The sequence below is a fragment of the Hirundo rustica genome, chromosome 7 (assembly GCF_015227805.2).
Source record: "Hirundo rustica isolate bHirRus1 chromosome 7, bHirRus1.pri.v3, whole genome shotgun sequence".
NCBI lineage: Eukaryota > Metazoa > Chordata > Aves > Passeriformes > Hirundinidae > Hirundo > Hirundo rustica.
This window is the reverse complement of record NC_053456.1, coordinates 10,133,106-10,154,845: the sequence shown is the minus strand read 5'-3', so window position 1 is coordinate 10,154,845 and position 21,740 is coordinate 10,133,106. Positions and strand designations below refer to the sequence as shown.

The 21,740-nt window shown below is 38.6% G+C and overlaps 1 protein-coding gene across 4 annotated transcripts in view; it reads right to left on the bottom strand.

The window, feature by feature from the left end:
* MYLK (myosin light chain kinase) overlaps positions 1–21,740 on the bottom strand; it is a 197,198-nt gene that overhangs the window by 135,294 nt on the left and 40,164 nt on the right. For all 4 annotated transcript variants that reach the window (XM_040068945.2, XM_040068948.2, XM_040068946.2 and 1 more), the window contains one exon: positions 6,498–6,655. In XM_040068945.2, the coding sequence (XP_039924879.1) occupies positions 6,498–6,655 (158 nt within the window). The remainder of the gene's footprint in view (positions 1–6,497; positions 6,656–21,740) is intronic.

Sequence of the window (21,740 nt, the reverse complement as noted above, 5' to 3'; positions counted from 1 at the left end):
GCTACGTAGGATGTGCTGATCAGTTGTTTTTCTCCTTGGAAATAGCTGGATTTTAGCTACTTCTTTTTCAGATACATGTATATTATCAGTCTTGAACAGTGGACTTTATGATTAGTCATGGCATTTAGTCCATCCTTATTTTTCTAAAAGACTGAACCTCTTTTACACCATGATATGAATCTTTTATGTCTCCTTTTCCTCAGCAAATTTGTCAATACATAATTTAGGATTTGGGGGGTTTTTTGTTGTTTTTGGTTGTGTTTTAGTTGTGGGGTTTTTTGGGTTTCTTTTGTTTTGTTTTGTTGCTTAATGACTACAGAAAAATAGCAAGTCCAGAAATCCCTGCTAATGAAGTAAAATTTCTCAAAATCAACCCTAAGGACATCACTATGGATAAATTCTTAAATGGACACTCTTCCTCTTTAGTTGACACAAAGATATTCTTTAAAACAATGCACTAGAGTAGAGGGTGATCACAAAAAAATATACCTTAAATAAACTTGTCAGAGTCAACAGTTTGTTGGTTTCCCCAAAGCAAACTGGGGCAGGTAGATGCAATTAAATCACAGACTTTGTCTGTCAGCTTTGTCATGTAATTTTAATTGCTTCCACCTAAAAATCCAAAATATTTAGAAATGCATTAAAGAAAAAGTAAAGAAAGAAAGTGGTGACCAAAAGCACAAATATGTGGTCTGGCTTCAGCTAAAACAACACTGGTTTGGGTAGATACTACACAAAATAATACAAGATTCTCCTTAATTCCATATGTACATTAGTTGTAGTGTTTTTAAAAACTTCTATTTTTATTACCATTGCACGTATTAGATTGTTTTTGATATTCCTTTAGTTACAGCAGTTCCTAACACAACAACCAAAAATAGGGAGCCAATCTTTCTGGCACCGCATGGAGCAGAACTCCTGTCACCAGCTGGTGGTAGATAAGGTGGGAAAGGAGACAGAAAGCAAATAGAACAATAAATGTGATAGGATCAAAAGGCACATTTCTTCCACAGTTTGGAGGTTGGTGGGTTACTGAGCACAGACACAATTATGCAAAGGAATAAAACCAACCCTGAGAAAAGACAATTCAGAATGCGGATATATGTGTATGTTCAGTGTTCCCCAGTCACGGCCTCTTTCCTGTGTAGAAATTTTGTCTGGGCGGAATTTGAGGATATTCAGCATTGTCTAGGATTTCTGAACATCTGGCAGATTGAAAAAAAACTCTGCAAAAGGTCTGACCAAACTTTGCTGCCAAACTTCCAGAAATATTGGCTGTGGCCTCAGCGCATGCACACATCAGTTGCAGGGGACAGTGTTTTAAATCCAGCACTACTAAGCATCATCACATGCTCTGCACATAGACTACACAAGGAATGCTTAAATACTTCTACCAAGAAAATCCCAAGTATAGCTATGATGGCCACACATGACAGGGAGACAGATGTGGAGACACAGAAGTGGAGCTCACAGGCCACCACTCCTGTCTAAAACCTAGAAATTTCTCGAGCAGCAACGTGAACACCTACAATTTTTCTAAAGGATGTGTCGTCTGCAAGGTAAGGAAAATCGGTGTCAACACATCAGTGCTTGTCAGTTGATGAAAGGAATGGTGTTTGAACAATTCTGAGTGTAGGTGACACTGTGTGGGGAAGTGCTTTTGACTGAATCCCACCTTGACCACTTCCCAGCAGAGCAGCCACCTCCACTTTGGCCGTGTGTAAAGCTGACACTGCTTCCATATGCCAATATAGGGTTATACAGTAAAATAAACCCAAATAAAACCATGCATGCATTACTCCTGAGAACACGTATGTGGTAAGTGAATATGATGAGAGGTTGATTATACTTAGGAAGATGGCACAGCAGTAGAAGATCCAAATGGAAAACAGCATGCAACAAGCTGTTCACAGCCACCCTTTGTGTTTATTTGTGTGTGTGTGTGTGGTTTTTTTTTTTTCTTTTATTTCAGCTGTCTATACCTTAATGTCTGCCTCACAGAAAATGCTGAAGAAACTTCTCAAAGCGCCACATTTCTCCTAAGAATGCTCCAGTGGTACGTGGAAAGGAAGATCAAATAAAATCCACAGTCAAGTTGATCACTTTTTCAGTTCTTTCCCCTTCAAAACACGTCTCAGTGTTTCATATCAGGTTTCTGGGAGTATCACAGATCAGCACAAGTCCTCTCAGAGCACTCACTTTCATCAGGCAACTGTCTCCCATGAAAACATGGGTCTCTCCTGAATTTCTTCCTTATATGGCTCAGAATGGGAATCCGTCCAGAAAGCAGCAGATCCAAAGCCACTGGCAGCTTCATGCATTTAGCTGCCCAGTACATTTTTTAACAGCGAACATCTCAGGCCAACAGCAAAGGATGCTGTGCCATGTCATCATCCTCTGTCATTACACGGGCTCCTCTCAGATCCTGCCATCTGAAATCCAGGCATGTGGTGTAATTAAGGCATTCTTCTGGAGTGCCTGCTGACTGAGGGTAGGAAATGGCACACACACCGCTGCCTTGAGTGCAAATCTAAGGGAAGATACCTAAGGTTTTGCCATGCATAGCTCTTGCTATGCATGTAAAACATGCCACAGTAAAAGAAATAGGTAAAAAATTAGGGTTTATGCTAGCAGCAAGTTGAAGGAATTTATAAATGCTGTGGGAGTGTTTACCTTTAACACAGTCTTCACTCTTGTAATTCTTCCCTATTCTTTACCTCTTAACACACTTCAGAAATGGGTCTCATCTCTGTCCCAGAATACATGACAGAATCACGGCTGATCTTCCCATTGCCTCTCATTTCTTACTCCCTGATCCCAATTCATTTTCTCAGGCATGTTTTTCTAAACAGTACCTGTGCAACCTCCAGCAGCAAACAACTGTAAGTCATTGGACTTAATTGATTTGAACAGATGCAACAGCAGGGTGGTAGAACAACCAGAAAGCACATTAAAAGGGGCAGGAATTGACATTGACCTGGCTTGCCTTAAAATTTACCATCCAGCTCCCTTACCTGGAGGGTGATAGAAGGGGAAGGGTAGAACAGTAACTACACAGTGGGCACCAAACTGAATTTAATATCCCAACACCTACTCAAACCATTAGCTACTTGAAATCCAGCTCCCTGGGATTAGAATACCAGACTAGATTTAGTAGTTTGATATCTTGGTTCTGGCAATGGACTCTGGGAAATTCTTTCCTGACCCCTAAGCAATGGGTTTGTGGTCTGTAGAACATTTGGCTGTTCCTCTCAAGCTTGGTTATAGCACAAGTATTTTTTTAGGATCATAAAATTAATGACCATCAGTATTACCCTCAAAAATTATGCATGTGCAAATAAGGCAAGTTAAGTGCTTGTTGCAATCAAATGCACAAGCTAACATCCAATGTTCAATACAATCGAGAAAGAAGTAGCTTCAAACAAAGCCTGGTAACATTTTGGCTTGCTCTCCTTTTCCAGGAGTGTCTTAAAGGTTCTGACAGATGAGCTAAAATGCCTTAACACAGGGCACAAGATTACTGCCTTGAGCTGTTCACCTCACACATGATGTGCCATTGAAGAACAGCATATCAATCCAGTCCCAACAATTGAGAACATACAACACAATCTCACAATTATCTGGGGTGGTTTTCCTAAAAATCACCTCAGCAATTTATTGATGAACAACAGAAATGTCCATCCAGCAGATCTCTGGAGAGTATCTAATGAAGGTAACCTTGCCTTTGCCTTACTGTTTCCACTCTGTGCTCCAAGCCAAAATCATGTTCATACTCTTAAAACATGATGATTTAACTTTCTATGCTGAGGTGTCACTGGAAAACTGAGATCTGCAGTCAGATATAAATAAATATAATCCCAAGATTTTAGGAAGAAAATCAGGGTGGTAGTTGAAGGAACAGGAAAATATATAAAATAAAACCTGTCAAAGGAAGCCCCAATTTCTTTCTACATAAAATTTCCTACATTTATGGTCTATTTCTCAATGTCTGCACTCTCTTTGATCTTGACTTGCCATTTCACACAACTTATCTAATAATGCCGCTGGAAGGAAAACCAACAAGTTTAATTCTGGGGCCCTCTCTTGCTTGTTCACTTAATGAGAATACAGGATCATCACAATATCAGATTTATATCCTGTCTTGGATTCTAAAAATATTTGTTCTTTCTGATAAGATCAATTCCACTGCAAAGAAACTCTTTGAAGAAAAGCTCCTGTCTAGCCATTTAAAAAACTTTTTATTTTTCTTTAGCCTGAGTCTGGTTTAATATTTATACTGCAACAACATATCATAACATCTGTAGCCTAGATAGGTTTCCCAGGATACAAAAACCTAAGTAGGTTGAATAACTTCTATTTCTAAATCTTAATAAATTGTTTTTGTTAGAATTGTCCTTCTGAACAAGTCAGCTGTCCTTCTGAACCTCTGAAACATTAGAGAGGCAGAAGAAGCAATGCTGTATTGGCCAGCTGAAGATGGAGCCAGATGATAACAGCTCTGCAGGCTCCTGCAGATGCTCAGTGACAGTGCCTTTCAAACAAATTGCCCATCTCACTACACTAAGAGCACAAACAAAATAATAGTGCTGTCACCCCCATCTTAAGGATAGAAAATTAAAGGTTTTGGCCACGCTCTTATACTGAACTGCCAGAAGAGACACTTAGATTTTTCATCAAGTAGGTCCAAGCCAGGACTTCAATCAAAGCTTTGTTCCTTCAAGGAAATTAAACTTGACAGTTTAATTAGTATTGAATTTGTGTATTTTTTTCCAAGCTACTAAAAAAACCCCTCAGACTTTACCCTTCTAGTCTTCAAAGTGGTTTTAAAAAGGGGATAGGTATCCCTCGAAAATTAACACTTTAAAACCAGATATTAAAAAAAAAAAAAAAAAAAAAAAAGCAAAGCAGTGATGGCACTCTAGCTTGTAGGTCATTATATTTTACAATTGTTTTCATTTGACTTAAATAATAACAACTCTGCAGAGTGCAATAAAAACTGGAAATATCCCACTTCAGCTTTTAATTAGGAAACATGAGAACTATAAAACCAAATCCTAGCACATGCTTCAACTTTGATTTCACTGAACTGTTATTGCAGTGTAGCCTGGAAGAACCAGCTGGAATTAGAACAGCGTTGTACACAGGTGTCACACGGAGAAAGTAGAAACATGCTGCCATGTTCCTACTGCATTTACAACAAGGTGGAACGGTGAGGGGAAGAGAAAATAAGACACAAAGAGCAAGAACAGAAGTGCTTATGGAGACTGGCCAATGTCATACACACAAAGACCTTAAGATCACATAAAAGTAAGTAAATTAAAAAAAGAAAAATTCTTGGAGGTTTGGTAAAAACTGTTCTTTGGTTTAAGCACTGTATTGAAATTTGTTTTCTATGAAAAATGCTAACTTTTTTTCAAAAGGTCAAATCTAAGAACTACTTTTGAGTTTTGCTTCAGCATGTCAAAATTAATATACTCCAAAACCTGTTTTCCCACACAGTTCCTGTTGAAAAATCCCAGTTCCTGGCCTGGTCTTACATAAACAAATAAGATAAATATCAGATGCCCTCTACCGGCCCTGTGTTTAAGTTAGAGTTTCAGGAGTTAAGAATTTCCCAAATTCCTTCTAGCCCTTGCTTTTGTTACAGTAGAGTTACAGTTTCCTGCCTCTGTCAGACGAGTCTCACCACTTCAAAGATTAAAAGTGCGGTCAGTTTGATGGTGCAGCTGTCAGAGGGAGCAGAACAGGAACCAAAGGAAACTGAAAGGACTGGGAGGGAAAGCTAACAGCTCCAGGAAAAAGAACTGGCTTAAGAGAGGCGAAAGGAAGATAGGTAGACCAAGGATGAGTACATACCAGGACTGACACATGAAAGAAATATGGATGCCAGGATGCACAGTTCAATACACGAGGGGAACACCCCACTACACAGTCTTTTAAACCCTTTGACAACAAGTTTCCCTGAACAAATCAGTCTTTCCTCTGAAAATGCCCTTTTTTCTTTCAAGTTAAGGACATGTGTGGCAGGCAGTGCCAGGGAACAGGGAACAATCTCAACACTCCTTGCAGATTCCTACCTTGACTGCAAGAAGGACATGCTGCAGCAGGGTTGGATTTGTGTCACACATGAAGCTTCATAAATGGGCAGAGGTTTGGGATGCAGGGATGTGAATGTGCAGTAGGAGAATATGTAGAATTGCAGTAGGGGAGCATGCTGACTAGAGACAGCCCTTGAAGCAGTTTCTCACTGACAATGACCTCAGTTCATGGCATGTTCAACGAGGTTATTCTTTGCAATGCTCAGGTTTTGCAATGCTCTCCTCTACACAGAAACAGACCTGCAAGGCTCCTGCCTTCCCAGGAGGGGAAACATTGGTGTATTCCTCTTCAGTAAAGGTCCCATATTGCAGAGGCACTTCACTACCTTTGCAGCCCCCTGGTCAGCTTCAGAAAAGGGCAAAACCCAATGCAGAAGCCCTCCACTGTCTGTTTCTTACCTTCCCCTCAAACCTGGCGGTGGCTCCCAGCTGCACCCGGATATTCCGAGGAGGAAGAGTAAATGCTGGTGCTTCCACAGGGACAGGGGGGCTGAGCGTCAGGGAGGTTTTGGAGACTCGAGTAGATGTCACCAGTTTCACATCCCCCATGATGTGGACTGCAAAAGAGAAACAAGTGGTAATATAGAAATTATGATGTTTAATTACCTTTATGACAGAACCAAATAGGAATGGACCAAGGGCAGAGGTTCTGTATGTGCGCTGTTCTTGTGCACATAGCAGGATCTTCAGCCTAAGGTGACAGGTGGGATTTTCTGGGACAGGAGCTGAGACCCAGGAATGGTGCCTGTGCCCACAGCTGTGGTCGGAGTCCCAGTCTTGAGGTGAACTCAGTTTGAACTTTCAAGTCCCAGGCCACAGCCTTAACCAAGAAGTCATCCTTTATAACTGAACTAAAAGGTAATAACTTATTTCAGGAGGATATTTTCATACCATGAGTTTGATTTTCCTGGCCCAGAACACAACAAAATCAGTTAGTCTCAAAAGTGAGCCAGTGTTAAACAAGTACTTCTGAAATAAAGAAACCTCTGTTTGTACTGGATTTAAGTTGCAAGCGGGAATGTGGAAAATCTGATTTTTCATACCAAGCTTTCAAGATCTTAAGAAATATCTGGATATCTCCCCGCAAAGTACTGCTAGTACAGAACAAATGCTTTTGCAGAAATTCAAAGTCTTTACTGCAAACCCTTCTTACAGTGCACAGAAGTAAAATAGCATGGTAACCAAATTTCATAATGATACAAGAATGGCCTTTTAGAGAAATATTTATGTTTATCTGCTTCAGAGGAAATTCTTCTGCTGAACAATTCATATTTCCCAAGAAAAAGCAGAAATTATTGTATTTTTTAAAAGTAAAATTTCATGGTTTTCAGGAAGAAAAGTAGTAGCTGACCCTAGTACTAATTCCTTGAATTGTCATTGTAAATTAGAAGCCCCACTGAAAAATACCTATTTAAAAACAAGTTTAACAAAGAAAAAACCTGAGAAATTACTTAACCCACTAGTAAGCATGTTAAACCAATGAAAAATATTGGACTTCCAGTTTTAATCCTCTGCCATACACACCAATCTGTGATGGACTATATACTTATTCATCTGATTCTGATAAAAGCAGCAATTAATGATACTTGACTAAACAGTGAAACTTCAATTTGAACAAAAGAAAAACCAATTAAATTAAGGCCACATTATTCATACTCTTGTATGAAGGTGACTTCTTCTGGAACAGACTGCATTTCTCTGGGGAGCAGGGGAACAGAAAACTCATTCATTTCCAAACAGGACTTGCACTCCAGTGTCACATGTATGCACCTGCAAACCCACTGAGAACTTAGTTTTCCATAGAATATACCTGACATGCTCCATGAACAAACAGAAACACCTTCTCTACGCTTATCCAAAACAGTTTAAGAGGGCAGCTCCTCTCACAGAAGATATTAGTCTAAAAGTTACATATTTCATCTGGATTTCCTCTCCCTCACAGACAACAGAGAGAAAGAGGCACCTCCAGAAGGTGTTTTGTTGTAAGGTGTGGGAGACACAGAGCTTGGTGCTTCACAGTATGCACTTGTCAGGAACTACAGTTTAGAAGGCAGATCCTTCCAAGATATCAGATAAATTATGCACACTGATTTTCAAATAACGCTTGGAATCTCCTTCCTCATTCATAAGAACACAGATGATGTGGACTTCAGATTTCTTCTGGCATAATATTCTGTTAACATTTCTGTATATTGACATCAAAAACCCCAGAAAATGTTTCTAGCATTTGGATTGCTGAGGTCAACACAGAAATGGGATAAAGATGATTTCCTTAACCATGATGTAAAGCTTCCAGCTGAGAAATTTTGCCCTCATTTCCACAAGTTAAACTTGCAGTGCATGTTTGTATTGACACCCAATTACTTGAGAAGACAGCATAAGTCTCCCTTTCCAGTATAAGAACCTCTTTAAAACACACGAAGGAAAAAAATTATCTTTGTACTTTAAAGAATGATATGAAATCACACTACCATTTAAATAAGAAAGAAACTGATTGCGTTTCCAAAGACACAAGATGAAATCAAAGCCTTGCTTCTCTTCTAACAAATGTACTTACTACCTGAAGGGACAAACAATGAAAGCTATAGTCACTGCAATAAAAAACAATTTCCCTGAAAAAGAGGAAGAATGATTTGTTCAACTAATTGTTCTTTCATTAAGGACAAGAATCCAAATTCAGTTCTCCACGTAGCTAAAACCACAATTTACCCCAGTGGACTTTGAATCAACTACACAGCTGTAAAACTCTGCATACTGAGTCCTTATCTGCCAGAACATTTCTAAAACTTATTTTTCTTTACAGATGAAAACCAAACTTTTCAAATAATCAATCATTGGTACTTCTTCCCAAGTGTCCTTCTCCCCTGCTAAGATACACCTTTCCACAGCTTATAAATACCAGTATTTGCAATGTCTTCCTAACTTTGAGTACTTAACTAACAAATCAGTCCACACCTAAAAACCTGCAATGAAATTTTCAGATCACCAGTAGTGACAATAATGTGTCAGGTGTAATGGAGATGATACGCAAATCTTTTCTTGTCAGAAGGCACTATAATGCAACACAATCTAAATTGCAGTGAAGCTGCAATATAAGCCATAAGAGGCCGGTAACAAAACATCTCCTTCCCCACACATCTGTATCGACTTTGCAGAGTGTTTGCGAGACCAAAACATCATCAGAGAAAGCATATGCCACCTAAATGTTGTTTTAAAAATAATGTTGTAAGGGTAGTAAAATTGAAAACAAAGCTAAACCCAACAGGCAACATCCGGAATCCAATTCAAATGATGCTCACCCATGCAAAGAGCATTTCACTTTGGTCCTTGCCATTGCAATGGCAATGAGGCAAAAGAGTGAGAGGGAAAATTATAGGTACTACAGGTGCTCACAGGACTTCTGTAGGGACAAAATGCTCAAGTGTCTGAACTTAGGTACAATGCACTGCTGTCACTGCCCCAGCATGACTGTGACACCGAAATCCACGGAAACCTGGAGATGATACCAAGTACCTGAAACAGCCGCTGGCACATGGCTGGAAAATACTCAACATTCAACATCCACTCATCCTCCAAGCATCACTGGGCTCAGGTATGCATTGGACCACAAATAGTCCTGTGGATAAAGTCCAATTCCAAGCTCCACACAAAATGAAATGAAAGAAAAAAAGAAAGAAGAAAGAAAGAAACAGAGTAAGAGGAAGTAGAAAGAAAGAAAGGAAAAAAAAAAAAAAAAAAAAACAAAAAAAAACCCAAGAAGTCCTGAACAATTAGGCCACTGTTACTGGTCATGTTATGTTTCTATTGCAAGTTGGTAAGATACCAAAAACTATGGACAAATTGATGTGTAATATAGTGAGACTGTAAAGGATAAAGACATAGATAGTCTTTTTCATAAGAACATCTTGCAAAGCTTTATGCTTTTTCTAAATAAAGTGTCTAAAAAGGATTGATTTTACAAATTAAATGCTAGCTCAAATCAGCGCAAGCCGTTTTCTAGCAACATAAGCCTCTAATTATCAACATTTAGCAGCCTGACTTTAATTAACTATGGATGCTTCTAGTAAATAATTAGGAAGTATCCCTTTACAGCTTAGAGGATGTTTAAAAATTCTGTTCCTAAACAAATAACTAATTCCATGTTGTGCAGTCTGGTGTTACTAGGGAACGACCATGTCCAAATATTTTAAAGAAATAATGTTCCAGAGAGCAAATCTTGTTCAAGCTCACAATTTGATGGACAGGAAGAAAACACACACTTAAAAGCTATGAAATGTGACTGATTTTTTTTTTTTCCCTTATATTTAATCAACTCTGTAGAATAAGAATATCCCTGAAATATTTTCCTTAGGTATTTCAAGCTTGCTTCTGAATAAAATTTCAAGGATGCTACATGAACTCCTAACATTTCATCTCACATGCTGTGTACACCTAGACTGTGGTCTCTAAACAAAACCAACTGTAACTGAAGTTGCAATGCAAACACTGTGATATTGAACATAAAAGAAAACCACCATGCAAATGTTGGCCTGTAGAGTAGTGATGTGGTTAGACAGCATTTCTAACCTGGAAAAATTTTTTTTATTATTATTATTAATCCTCTCTAAAAAGCACATAAATCCCTACAAATTCTCACAGCGTGCCCTCTAATCTTTCTAATACCAAAGCAGACTAATGTGTTTCAAGCATTTTCTACTGGGAACAAATCTCTGTCACTCAATACTCTGCTGCCAAAAATAAACCCAAAAAAGCAAACACTAAGAAATCCACCTCACAGATTTTTTTTTTCTCCTCCAGTTATTTTATAAAAGTAAATACTTACCATCAGCTTCCTACATAACCATTTAATTATACCAATTTCCTTTCACCAAGTTCTTCCTTCGAGGCAGGAGTAAAATGAGTTGCAGAAAGTGTCTGTGTGTGTGTGTATGAGAGAGCAAGCTCAGGCAAGTGAGAGGAAACCAGAGCTGCCAGCGGAAAAACCTTTATTTGACTTACTAATATTGCAACTCTACACTAAGCAGCACATTTTCACTTGGTCCAGCTATTCTGTTATTTTAGTCAGGCTGGATTCAATAACCCCTGAACCATCTCTGAAATCTGGCTACAACCTTTTGAGTGCTTTAAAAATACGAGCTAAAGGACAGACAGCCCTGGGGTTGGAGCATTTGTCTGCTGTTTGGGAGTCCTGGTTGAATTCCCTGCTCCATAATGGGCTGCCTGCATGACCTCAGGCAAGTCACTAAGCCTCTCTTTTGCCATGGCTCCCCATTTGTAAAGTGGGGATTATTGTACTTCCTTACCACAAAGAAGTGCACTGAGGATAACTATATTAGAGGGTGGGAGCCAGGCTGCAGTAAGGGACCACATAAATAGAACAACTAGCAAAAGGCACAGAATTACCATAAACTTACAGGAAGCTGGATCTCATTATACCTTTCCTTTTTATAAATCAGTTGGGGGGGGGGGGGGGGGGGGGGGGCGGTGTTTTAGTGTTTTTTTGTTTTGTTTTGTTTTTTTTAAAGCACATATTTTAAAACACTGGGTACAGTTTATTCCCTTACACAGATCACTGAAGTCAGACTTTTGCCAGGGACTAAATGCTATCCATTATGCTTCAAAATCTTCAGTATTTAAATGAAGGGTTTTTTTCTATTCTAAACCAGCTCGAATTTCCCCTTCTCACACAGTTTATTTCCTTTCTTACAGCTTCTTTTTTTTTACCACAGGACTAAACATGCACAAGGACTAACATGTGGTTACCATACTTCTGCACAAATCTATAACTTAACATGTTCTCCCCTGAACTGCCGACACAAATTTTTGCAGCCATATGACTTGTACCTATCTTTTCAGCCTTGCCCTACAAGAACACACAAGGAAGTATCCTGCCTTCTGTCAGCTACTGATGCTCAAGAACCAGCATGTAGGAAGAACAATAAACCAGAAAGGATCATCAAAGGTGATAAATCCCTAAATCCCTGTGTCGTTTTAGCAGAGGGGAAGAGGTTGGGAACGGGAACAAGAAGCAGGGGACTTGGAATGCCACCAGTCATGGCCATGATGTTCTGAGCAACTTCTCCTTCGGACATAGGAACTGTACACTGTATTGGGCTCTATAGGAACCAGACTGTGATGCTACAAGCAGGACTAATTTGAACTGGCAACAATATTAATATGAGTGACATAAGTCTCTTTCTTTCTTGAGAGCATAATAGGATACCGACCACAAATCATGCTTTTTGTGATGTTCAGATATTGTGCTGTGCTCTACTATTTGTAGGTCCTTCTAAGTGCTGTGGTCAAGCAGAACCTGAATGTGTCCTGACACTACAGGAGTAAGAGAGATTTCCTGTCAGTACTGACTTGAATAGGGTTTCTTCCTCTGTTGCCTCATCAATATTATGTTTCTTGTTCTCTACAAGCCTTGTTTCTAGAAGAGTCAGTTTGTCCAAAAAAAAAAAAAAAAAAAAAAAAAAGGAATTTTCAACCCAGACTCCTAAATATCCTATCCTTTTCCCAGTAAAATTTGATAGCTACTATTAAATGTCACAGTAGGAACAGGATCAGATGCCAAATCTTCATGCACACCTCCATGATCCAAAAGTTTTGCAAGCTAAAGTTTTGGCAAATGTGTGTAAAATCCTTGAGTATGTTCCCACAATATGCTATTGCATAACGGACTCACACAAAATGGGAATTACAGATCAACTGGCAATTTGTGCTGAGGCTTAGACTCAGTAAAGTGACAGCAAAAAAATTCCAAACTAAATCACAATTTGATTTGCGACAATCACTTCCCAGATTTTCCCAGAAATAAGTAAGTTCTTCAAATCCCCTTATTTCAGTGCCTTGAAATTCACATTCAGCGCATAAGCCACGAGGCTTTCCATTAGCATAAATCTTGCCCATGCACAGAAAAAGGAAAGAACTGCCTCAAACTGTTCCAGGTCTCATTTTAACAAAATACTATTGCAGTCCCTATGTTCCATTATGAAATGATTAAGTTCTCCAGGATGCTTCAAATACTGAAATACTATCAAGCTCTCATGCAGCTGCATGTGAGATTCTGATAGGGTTTGAACTACGACATATAGAAGGAGCTTTCAGAAATGAAGTGAAAAAAACTTTTTGCTTTTATTGCATTTGCATAACTAATGCAGCATGGACTTTAAACTGAAATGGTTCCCATGGTACAATGACATAGATGAGGAATTTCATCCTGGTCTTATGTAAAAGAATATCTCAAGATGATTCTAAGTGACCTACATTTCTTTAAAGCCACGTTTATTAAAGGACAAGGATGGGAGTAAAAACCTTTATTTTTATAAATCCTATAAGAAAACAAACAAATGAAAAATCATCCACGTTATTTTAAAAGAAAATCATGCTCTCCGTACAAGTCTGTGCTACCTAGGAAATATCCACTAGCAATGATGACTTTCTTCTAATAACAAACAGTTGTAAGTGTCCTCTAATTTTCCTCAAATTTTCAGTGCTATTTAGGGTACTAAATAAAGATACCAGGCCCACTGGATCTGTACAAATATCTAACTTCTCTTACTCTCAGAAGTTCATGTGGCTGCTATGGAATGTCTAACATGAGCCCCTGTGTTTGCCCTGGAACAATTACACCTCAAAGGTTTACTGATAAATTAAAGCAGATGCAAAGGGTATTTCAGGTACAAGGAAGGATGCAGAAATATAAAGAAAAGTGAGAAATAAATGTCTACCTTTGATAACATTGCATCATCTTGATTATAAACAGACATGCTACATTATTCAATTATTCCATAACCACTGAACATTAAACTGTAGGAAAGAACACACCCATTACAAAGCAGCTGAACATGTCTTAAAAGAATGCAATGACATTTGAAGACTTAGGTTTAATTTGAAACATCAGATTAAGAAGCAGTAAATCAAGAGACCACAAGAAACAGCTTCTATGCAATCATTATCTTGGAAGAAATATGAGTAACTAAATGTGACATGCATTGGGCAGGTTCAGTACAGCATCCATACCTAAGAACTGTTTTATAGCAGCAAATTGAAGCCAGAGGGAAACCCAGATGGCAAATGGGATGCAAGTTGGGCTTGTTCTTGCCGATTCCAAAGGGGCTTCCTACAGAAGCACACTGGGAAGAGTAATTCAATCTCACTTCAAAACCCCCTACAATTCTAGTTTATAAGCAACATTTAAAAACAGGGGAAAAAAAAAAAAAAAAAAAGAAAAAGGCAAGATCTACAGAAATGTTTTCAGTGTACTAAGCAGCAGGTCATTGCCAATAAAATTCTACTGATTTTCCTTTAAAGGATAATTTCTAGTACTCAATATATACCAAAACCCAAACATTTTGTCTAGAGAAAGTTTGGACTAAAAATCTCAATTTGAATTTCATCATTGACAGATGGTCTCATAAAGGATAAAACTTCTAGTAACAACTTTCATAGTCCTTAAAGAAGGATTTTCAGGATATGCAGAGCACACACTTAAGAGTATCTGAAGCGATTGCACCAGGCCTCATCTTGCAATAAACCTTTGTTGTTTGTGTCAGTATCTTGTGCTTGACAAATGAAGAATAACTGGTACAAGTTGGTGCTTATGATAGAACGTGCATGCACGTGACAAAGATCATCCAAAATTCAGAGATACTTCAGGCTGTGGGTATGACCTTGATCACTGAACAGCAGGACCTAGGCTAGTAACCTTTTTTTTGCAGGAAGGAAAACAATTTTCCCAGTATTGTGCTGCCTTTCAGGACATACACTGATGTAAGCAGCAGTGAAACCACTAGGAAGGTATTTGTTTCAGGTCATCTCCTCACAGCAGGTGAAATTTGCACGTTTTCACTACAACCTGTATGTGTCACCCGTGGCTGACCACCACTGAACACCTGAGTATCATCTGGAAAACCCCAATGAGAACATATTTAAGAGGACTTGCTCAAAACATTTGGAAGAGGGGCTCTTGAAATGCAACTTACAGTTAAAAAATAATTTTCAGTGCCAGTGGATATGAAACTCGTCAGTATAGGCTGATAGTAGCATGAAGTTTCAGGTACACTAGACAAATTTGCAACTAAAGCTCTGGCTTCAGACCTTAATACTGAATAAACACAAGTCTGACAACACTGCTTTGCTAGGATTTAAAAAAACACCTTCCATTCAAGCCTCTTAGAAGTAATTGACTCTCTCAATATTGAGGAAGAAGAATGATTCAATGCTTCAGTTTTTTAGCCTAGGATTACAGAGCTGGGAGACTGCAAAAGAAAATGTAAAAAATAAGATTTCAAAGAACAAAGGACTGAGTAAAAAGAATTTGACTTCTAAAAAGAAAAAAAAAAAAGTGTTATTTCCTGTTTATTTGATACAGTACTTCCTTCTAGCAGAGTGCAGCTTTCAGCAAGGCTTCTAGCAGAGCTAACAAGTTTTATTCTGGTGCACATTAGCATGGGACAAGTTTTGAGAGGTCCACCTACCCTTTGATTTAAATAAAAAGTTTTTCTGTAAAAGTCCTATTGTTGCGATGTCTTAGCAGTGGTGGAAGGTTATGCTAAATCAGCATATTACAGTGAATTTTCTGTTGGTTTGGGGTTTTTTTTTCAGGTTCCACATTTCAAAGAGTTAACCACATTAACTTTCCTTGATGCTGATGCTGCAGGTGGTCAACTGCTGTTGCCTATTTCCAAGCCAGTAGAGCCATAAAACTGCATGAAAGGTGAGTCATGGAAGATTAGTGGTTCATAAACCACAGAATTTTTAGCCTCTAAATTTTGCTCTGTGCTTTAGTTTTAAATATGTCCAGAACTCCAAGAAACAAAGACAGACCCAAGTCTGCCAAGTTCTAAACCATTTGGGAAAATGAACACGTGTACTCTACTGGCTGAGGTGTGTGAACCCTGGGGTAACATTGGAAAGAAACCTGTTGATTTCAGCCAGAGATAGACAGGGCCATGGATAAACACCACTAAGTTTCAAATTATATTGCAAATACTTAATACTAAAGGAATTAGTTCTTCATTTGAAAGAGCCACTGGTCCTCCATGCTGAGATACTCTGCATAAGGCCAAATTCTGAGTTGCCTTCTATTTTATGAAGTCCCATTAACTGTCAGCAGAAAACCCAGAGCCTAAGCCCTCTGGCAAGTTTATTTTTTCTGGAAACAGAAGTTTTTTTACATGCATGCAAACCAGCATACTCCAACAATCACTGGGTATACCTCAATCGTCAACAATGTATTTGGCACAGTAAAACAAAGAGAAACACCACTTCGCACAAAAAGTTCTAACCTTGGTGTGAGATGGGGCTATACATTGATAGTTCCCAATTTTTTCTACAGGGAAAACTTCAGGATAATGCAATGCCTATCAGAGAGAATGGTTGGTCCACAACATCCTCATTTCCTCCCTGACAAAGGACATCTTCCTATGACCCTCTTCCCATTTTTGTATTCATAGATAGATGGAAGTGAAACCTTTAAGAGTGTCACTCCAAGAGAGCTGTAACAGAGATCAAGAAGATTAAGCACTCTTCCAATGATGAAATGTGAACCCCTACATGCATCCTTCAAGCTGGGGATTTCTCTTCTACTTTGCCTCTACTGTCCAGATCTTAGCAATGGTGTAACAAAACAAGACCGACTCCTAACGCTGAAGCCATCTGCCTGCTCTTCTCACACGTAGTAAGGTTTCACATCCAGTGCTTCCTGCTGCATTTCAAGCCTAAATCACCTCAGCCTTCAGAAAAAATTAAACAAAAATTGTAGCATTTTTACAAATTCTTAAACTGAATAATTTCCCATAAGGGTCCCACTAGGTAAAGTTAAGCTGGTAACTATTTTCAAACAGTTAAAAGCTTGCTGCAAAGAAAATGAAGACAAATTTATTCTCAATGTACATGGGAAATAAGATGTGAAGTCATAAGTTTTTAATTGTACCGTGGACAATTCAGACATGGGAAAAAGTTTAAGAATTAAGAACTGAAGAACTCCAGGAAGAGATTGCTCCAGGAGTCTGTAGAGTCTTCAGTGCTGGAAGTCATACAAATGTCTGTCAGGACTGACACATACAGTTGATTAAGCCTTGGATATGGGAGAAACTGGATGGCCTTCTGAAGCCCCTTCCAAGCCCATGACTCTGTGATTCATCTAACAGTTGATGTTAAATTTGAACTACAATATAGGACTTTCACATAGCCAGCAAGACAACTCCTACTCTGTAGAGAACACTGTAAATCTGAAAAGAAACGACTGTTAAAAGGTGAAAAAATCAGCCTCTGAAAACGTCAACAATATCAATATATAAATCATTAACATTGTAGAGCTTAGTGAGAAGCAGTGAGACAGAAGGAATCTGGTTTAATCTTACTTAAGCATCAGTTTTCAAATCTCAGCCAAGTGTCCATTGCTCATAACAAGTGGAAACAGCTTTCATTTGAGACTGCAGAGTGGGACATGCAGGCAGAGATATTAATGCTTTTAAAGACGTTTCCATTTTCAAACAAACTGCCCTGTTACATTCAGATACCACACTGCATATAAAAGTTCGTTTACATTTTACTGGATTTCTAAAGTAGAGAATTACAGTAAATTACTTAGATCACATCACATTTCTTCAGCTATGTTCCACAAAAGCACACAATGGGTGTTCTTGAAGGTAACAGCTTAAAAATGCACAATAAAAGAAGATACAAATATGAATCAACGTACAAATCTGTAATCAAATATGATTGTGGTTTGGAGCCTCTTCACATTTCCATGGGGCTTGTATGGACAAAAGAATGGTGGGAGTGTCTGAAATCCAGGTCTGTCCTGACTGCCCTGAATCCAGCTGGAAGACAAGGGCCTGTCTTCCTTCAGCTTGGAGCTTCATTAGGATGGCTCTTCTCATGAAATTTGGACCCCATCCAGTCCTCAACCCCTCTTTACACACTATATCTATTCAATGAGCATAACAACATTTACTCTATCAGCAGGGAAAAATTGTTAGGAATAAAGAAATCTTTCCATCAAGTCCTCCATGTTTTCCTGACCTTTTCTAAAAGGCCCCAATTCAGCCAGACACAGCACTGTGATGCTTTTGTGAAGATCTACAGAGAATTGATCCCACAAGTCACATCAACTTATCTAACAAGTAACTGGCCCAGCTCTCCTCCCAGGCAGGGAAACATAGAAGGTGATTACGCTGCCAGGCAAAGATCATCATCATTAGAAAGGACAGAACAAAGAAGAAAAAGAGTAATTGAGATTAAAATCAAAGAAAAGAAGAGACTGAGAAGAAAAAAGAAATCAACAGGAGATGAAAAAGACTACATGGAGGACACATAAAGTTCCCATGGAGGAGCATTATGGTCAGCCAGGCAGAGAGAAAATAATAAAGAAAATATGATGAGGGCTGCCACTGACCAACCAATATTCAGATAGACTGGGAGCATGGGTCAAAGTCATGATGGCTCAGCTCTTTAATTCCACAGTTTTAACTAAAGTAACTTCAGGATATTTTTCTTCCCCTCCTCTCCCCCATATAAGAACAAACAAGTGATGTGAAAATGAATGAGGCTCACACAAACATTTTCAGACAATTTCATCCACAAAGTTGGTTGTTGAAGAATCATTCTCCACAGCTCCCTCCTCCCCATTTCTCAAGCTTTGTTGTTTGCAAAGTATTTAATATTTCTCCCCACCCAAGTGCCTCACTTAATCTGTCTACTCACCAGTTTAGGGCAATTCTCCTTTATATGAGATTCCAACAACTGCTCTGCATGTCAATACTGAATGTAAACACATCAGAAAGACACCAATTATCCAAATGTTTACACAGATGTGAATAAAAATGTGCAACATTGATATTAGAAACAGAGAAAGGCATTCTTCAGTTTGGTGGTTGTTTTTTTTGTTTGTTTGTTTGGGGGGTTTTTTTGTTTGTTTTTGTTTTTTGTTTTTTTAAGATTAAGCAGTAAAGAAGAATTTAAAAAAAAGAAAAAAGCTAATTTTTCAAATGCTGCTGACACTTCACATCCCATTACCTTTGTGGCATATTTCTTGCATATACAAAAATTGATTGTGTTTTCTCCATCCTTTTTTTTCCAGTTCTTTTTGCATGTAGTTCCCTTCAGAGATTTTTTCTCTAATGACAGATTAAGAAAATTATCCCTCTACTCCCCTTAAATTAGGTACCGCTTCAACACTGAGATAGTTACACTTCTTAGCAGACAACCATATTAAAGCCTTGAGATTAAAATCTGACCTTTCTCATTTAAATTTATTCTGACAGCCAATTCCAGGCATGAGGACAAAGGGCAGAACCTGGCCAGATTCTGGGTTTTGTTCTTGGCCATACATTTTATTCCACGAGCAGTACAGCAGAGGTGAGCAACAGGCAGAGTAATGTCTCACTTCAGTTTTGCTGAAGTCAGTAGAAAGACTGCCAGTGCCTCCAGTGCGAGCTGGAGAGGGAACCAGGTCCAAGGCAAGCTCTTCATTTACAAGCATTTGCCACGAGACCTCTATGAACTGCGTACAGAGCTCTACGGGCTCTGAATATCAGCTTAGAACTGGGTACACTTTTAAACTCTGCAAAGAAGCTCCAAACCAGATGTGCCTCAGGGAGTCATTTATCAATTTAAAATGTAGCAACAGGCCACAGTTCTGGGTGTCCACAAACAACAGGTCCTTAATTAATTTGGAAATAAAGGAAATGGGGAAAATGATCTTTGATTAGTATCGATGAGATCAAAAATATCAAAGAATTTTATAAATAATGGAGAGGAGGATTGAGAGGGCATCAATCATACTGGCATAATTTTATACCAGGAACAACCAGAAAGTTGCTCTATGAAATTGTCGCAGAAAATGTCAAAATAAAATGAAAGCTCTGAACCCACATAAGATCCTTCTCTAGACTAAAGATATCTCAATGTATTAAGAAGGTAAGAGAGAAGGATAGAAAATTGCTTTTCCCAGTGTACCCTTGGATACAGCATGGACAATTCTAGCAAAAGGTGGTTTGGCCTGTTACAGAAGGAAATTTTGGTCGCTCATAGAGAGATTATTAATTAAAAGAGTGTTTTTCCAATAAAAGACAATTATATAGACAATTTATATCCAGAGTCTGTAAATAGGGAGCAGGAATAATTTCACTGAAAACTGCAAAGGTACACCAACAGAAAGTTCATTGGTCTTGCTGAGGAAATTCCTGAAATATTTGCACCTTGTGATACGTATCCAAGTCTGCTGATCATGGAATGTGTAGGCTTCAGATTTAAAAGATGCCCCCAAAACCACAAGCAAAATAACTTACTGTTGAAAAAACTTTTGAGTACAAACACTAATTAAGAGAAATACTAAACACTCAGTTGTTTCAAAGAAGGGGAAAAAAAAAAGAAAGGACAAAACTGCGTTTAAAGGTATCAGAATGAAGTGGGTTTTTTTAAACATCAGGTACAGTTTCTGAGGAATCTAGCTGTGAAGTCAGAGGAATAAATATAAGATAATTAATAAAAATAAGACTGTATGAATATATAGACTAGTTAAATGCATCACTAAACAACTCCACCATAGCACCATTTTGACAAGTATCAGCAAATCCTAAACCCTCAGGAAATACCTCTGGGATCCACAGCACAGGAAGCTAAGGTGGCAGGAAAAGCTCAGAGACCTGTTTGCACAGCAAGTTAGAGGTCTGCAGGGGAATTCCTGCTATGTAACATTACAGGTCACAACACAGGAAGATTTCCCCCATTCCTCAAATACTGTTCCTACTTTTCCCATAAGCATGACCACTTGGCTACTTTTTCCAGTTGGTATGGATCCCTTCAACAACACAGAATCATTAAGGTTTGAAAAGACCTCCAAGACCATGGAGTCCAACCCTGGAGTAAAAACAATGCTTTTAAGATTACTATTATGTCCTCATAAGGGAAAGGAATGTTTTAAGGTATGGACCTAGGATTTAAGTTGGTTTAAATCAGCCTATTTTCACAGGGCCACAGAAGTGAGCCAGCTTACACCAGACAAGGATCTGGTAGCACATCTTTCTGTAAAAGTTTTGGCAGTTCAGTGTAAACCCATTAATCTTGAACTACAGGACTACAGTTCTGTGAGATGTGCAATCACCATGACCCTGTAGTATTTATTCTGTTTCTTATCTGACAGGAAAAACCAGCCTCCAGGAATCTGCCTGGTGAGGTACAGGACAATGGACAATTTCTGCCTCTGAGGCAGCAGCCTCATATTTGGAATGATTTGGTTATCTGAAACCAGAGGCAGGTAGTGAGTGCTTTCTATTTTAGATCAAATAGATGGTCCTGCTTTCACACAGTGGAGATATTTCAAAGCATCTTTGTATTGCTTTAACAGAAAACTTTTAAACAGAGTAACCCAGGAATCTAGTAATTTTAAGTGAGGATTGGGAACCCAAACTTCCAGATTTCCGAACTTCCTTCCCAGATTGTTGCTTATGTGTGGTTCTACAGCAAACATCTGAAAGATTCACCCCACAGGTGACAAAGATAACAGCTTTCCTAGGATTCTAAAGATGATATTAAAAAATATGTCCAGCAAAGCATCTGTATTTTCAACACACACAAATTCATGAACACATAAGGAAAAGAATTATCTTTTGAGAAGTCAAAGGAAAAAGA